Here is a 2,372-nt window from a genome sequence, read left to right as displayed (position 1 = left end):
GAAGAAGAAGAAAAAGAAGAAGAAGAAGAAGAAGAAGAAGAAGAAGAAGAAGAAGAAGAAGAAGAAGAAGAAGTGCTTTGCCCGGTCCATGACTCGAACCCGCGATCTAGTGATTGCGAGTGCAATACAGTACCCACTGGACCACGTACCTTCATACACACACACACACACACACACACAGAGGCATAGGTGTGTGTGAGTGTATGTGTGTATTGTATATGTGTATAGACAGACAGACAGACAGACAGACAGACAGACAGACAGACAGACAGATAGACAGACAGACAGATAGATAGATAGATAGATAGATAGATAGATAGATAGATAGATAGATAGATAGATTGGGTGAAACGGAGAGAGACATAGAAGGATAGAGCATATTAATGCACGGCGCATGAATGATAATCAGATATTTTATGGAAAAATTACTCGTTTATAAGATTATGAGTTTCATTAAAAAAATTGCTTACTTGGAGTAAACACGGGGAAATTTTCATAATAGAACCTGTCTCCTTCCTTCACTATTTTAAACTGCTCTTCGAACAATTTTTTCAGCGTTGGGCCAACCATTGCGTCACCGGCCAGTGTCTCGGATAAGACAGCAGAAGCAAAATCAATGTCATCTAAATTTCTGCAAGAGAGAAAAAAATTATGTAAAAAGTTAAATATTTGCTATATAAAAGGGGTCCCATAATCCTATTGGATCATGTGGATGACACAGAGCATTTCATTTACATGCTGTGTATTTTCGACAAGCTACTCTAGTTATTTATCATATACATCATGATTAGCGATCAATTGTAGTATTGGTTGTAGATTTCCAAATGATCGTTCCCTCGTCTTCTATATTACAGATGAAAAGGGTGAAAAGAAGTTTCTACGCAATTCGAAAAGCACAAACACCACAAAGCAGGTCTGTTTTATAACATTGCTTTATCAGTTTTTTACACCGATATTTCCATCTGTTGCTTGTATGCATCTGCTAAACTACCATGCAGGGTATCCCAAAATTAAGGCAACCAACTTTTTTCAATTTTACCAACACAAAATATTACAATATTTCGGGCCCGAGCAATGATAAGGGAAACACAATTATGACACTACCACATCTATTTAAAGTCTCAATCAATACGCTTCGATATGACGAAGGTCATACAGTATGAAATAACCACCTATTATATCATCAAGGATGCAAATCTAATTCCCATTTCGAGTCACAACCTTCAACTAAACTACAGCCCGCCTAAACCCAAAGATATGGTTTTTACGGGATTTACCGTTTTGTAAACTTTTCTTTGTCTTTTGTAATGGGTGATGACATACAGACTTTTAGTCATTATTTACATTCAATCGGACAAACATATCTGTTACAATTTACTAGAAAATACTTGTTCTCATGGTGGTCCAGATGAAATAAATACATCCTTTTACGAGTTTGTTGTTTGGTGAGATTGAATGACTTTTTACTGTTACAGAGCCCGCAATATTTTCGCAAATTTCATCCTGGCTAAAGGTCATGTGATATTAAAGATTTTAATACCATGATCTTTCATACAAAATATGGCTTCATAATGAAGTAGAGTTTCTTTTCTCCACATGCAAAACGTTGAATTCATGGTTTAAATGCCCGCTCGCAAATTACGATGTGTGACATTAGCTCGATAATATGGGGAGACAGCTATGCATAATACATCTGTTTTTGATAGCTAGAATAATCCTCTTTGTTATTTTAGCTTACAGAGTTCTACCGTTTAAGCGTCTATGGAATTGGTTTCTGTGTGTCTGTTTTTACTTGATGGTTTAGAATACTCACTACGTGAATGCTTACCTTCAACGTTGCTGGTTAAAGTTTTTGGTGCATTTGTATGTTGTTTAAATGCTTCTGGTTTAAGTTTAGGAAATTTCATGTGAATATTGGATTTATCACTCACACATCTTCTAAGGTTCAATAAGATTGCATAACTATTTTGGGACTTTTAGGTTCATTACTTGGAGATGACTCAAGTTTAGGATATGTGTGTATGTGTGTGCGTGTGTATGCGTGTGTGTGTTTGTGTGTATGTATATGTGTGCGGTGTGTTTTTTGAGTATCCGTATATACATTATATATGTATATATATATATAAAACACACACATTTTTATATATGTGTGTGTGTATGTGTGTGTGTGTGTGTGTGTGTGTGTGTGTGTATACTACGATTTTGGATTTGGTTTGCAAGATTCTTTATGTGAGTTCGTGTGTTGAAGCAAATTTTGTTGCGTCAGGGGAGAATCATTCTCTTTTAGTGCCTTATTATTTAACACTCACCGGTAAAGTTTCCACTCATTTACTTATTTATTTATTTCAATGGAAACTTTACTGGTTAGTGTA

The 2,372-nt window shown here is 35.6% G+C and overlaps 1 protein-coding gene across 1 annotated transcript in view; it reads right to left on the bottom strand.

Annotated features, from left to right (window-relative positions):
* LOC106877958 (uncharacterized) overlaps positions 1 to 2,372 on the bottom strand; it is a 67,668-nt gene that overhangs the window by 41,019 nt on the left and 24,277 nt on the right. The window contains exon 12 of the mRNA XM_014927036.2: positions 471 to 631. Within this exon, the coding sequence (XP_014782522.2) occupies positions 471 to 631 (161 nt within the window). The remainder of the gene's footprint in view (positions 1 to 470; positions 632 to 2,372) is intronic.

The sequence above is a fragment of the Octopus bimaculoides genome, chromosome 20 (assembly GCF_001194135.2).
Source record: "Octopus bimaculoides isolate UCB-OBI-ISO-001 chromosome 20, ASM119413v2, whole genome shotgun sequence".
In the NCBI taxonomy this organism is placed as follows: domain Eukaryota; kingdom Metazoa; phylum Mollusca; class Cephalopoda; order Octopoda; family Octopodidae; genus Octopus; species Octopus bimaculoides.
Note: the sequence above shows the minus strand (reverse complement) of the source record. Positions and strands in the feature narration are given on the sequence as shown.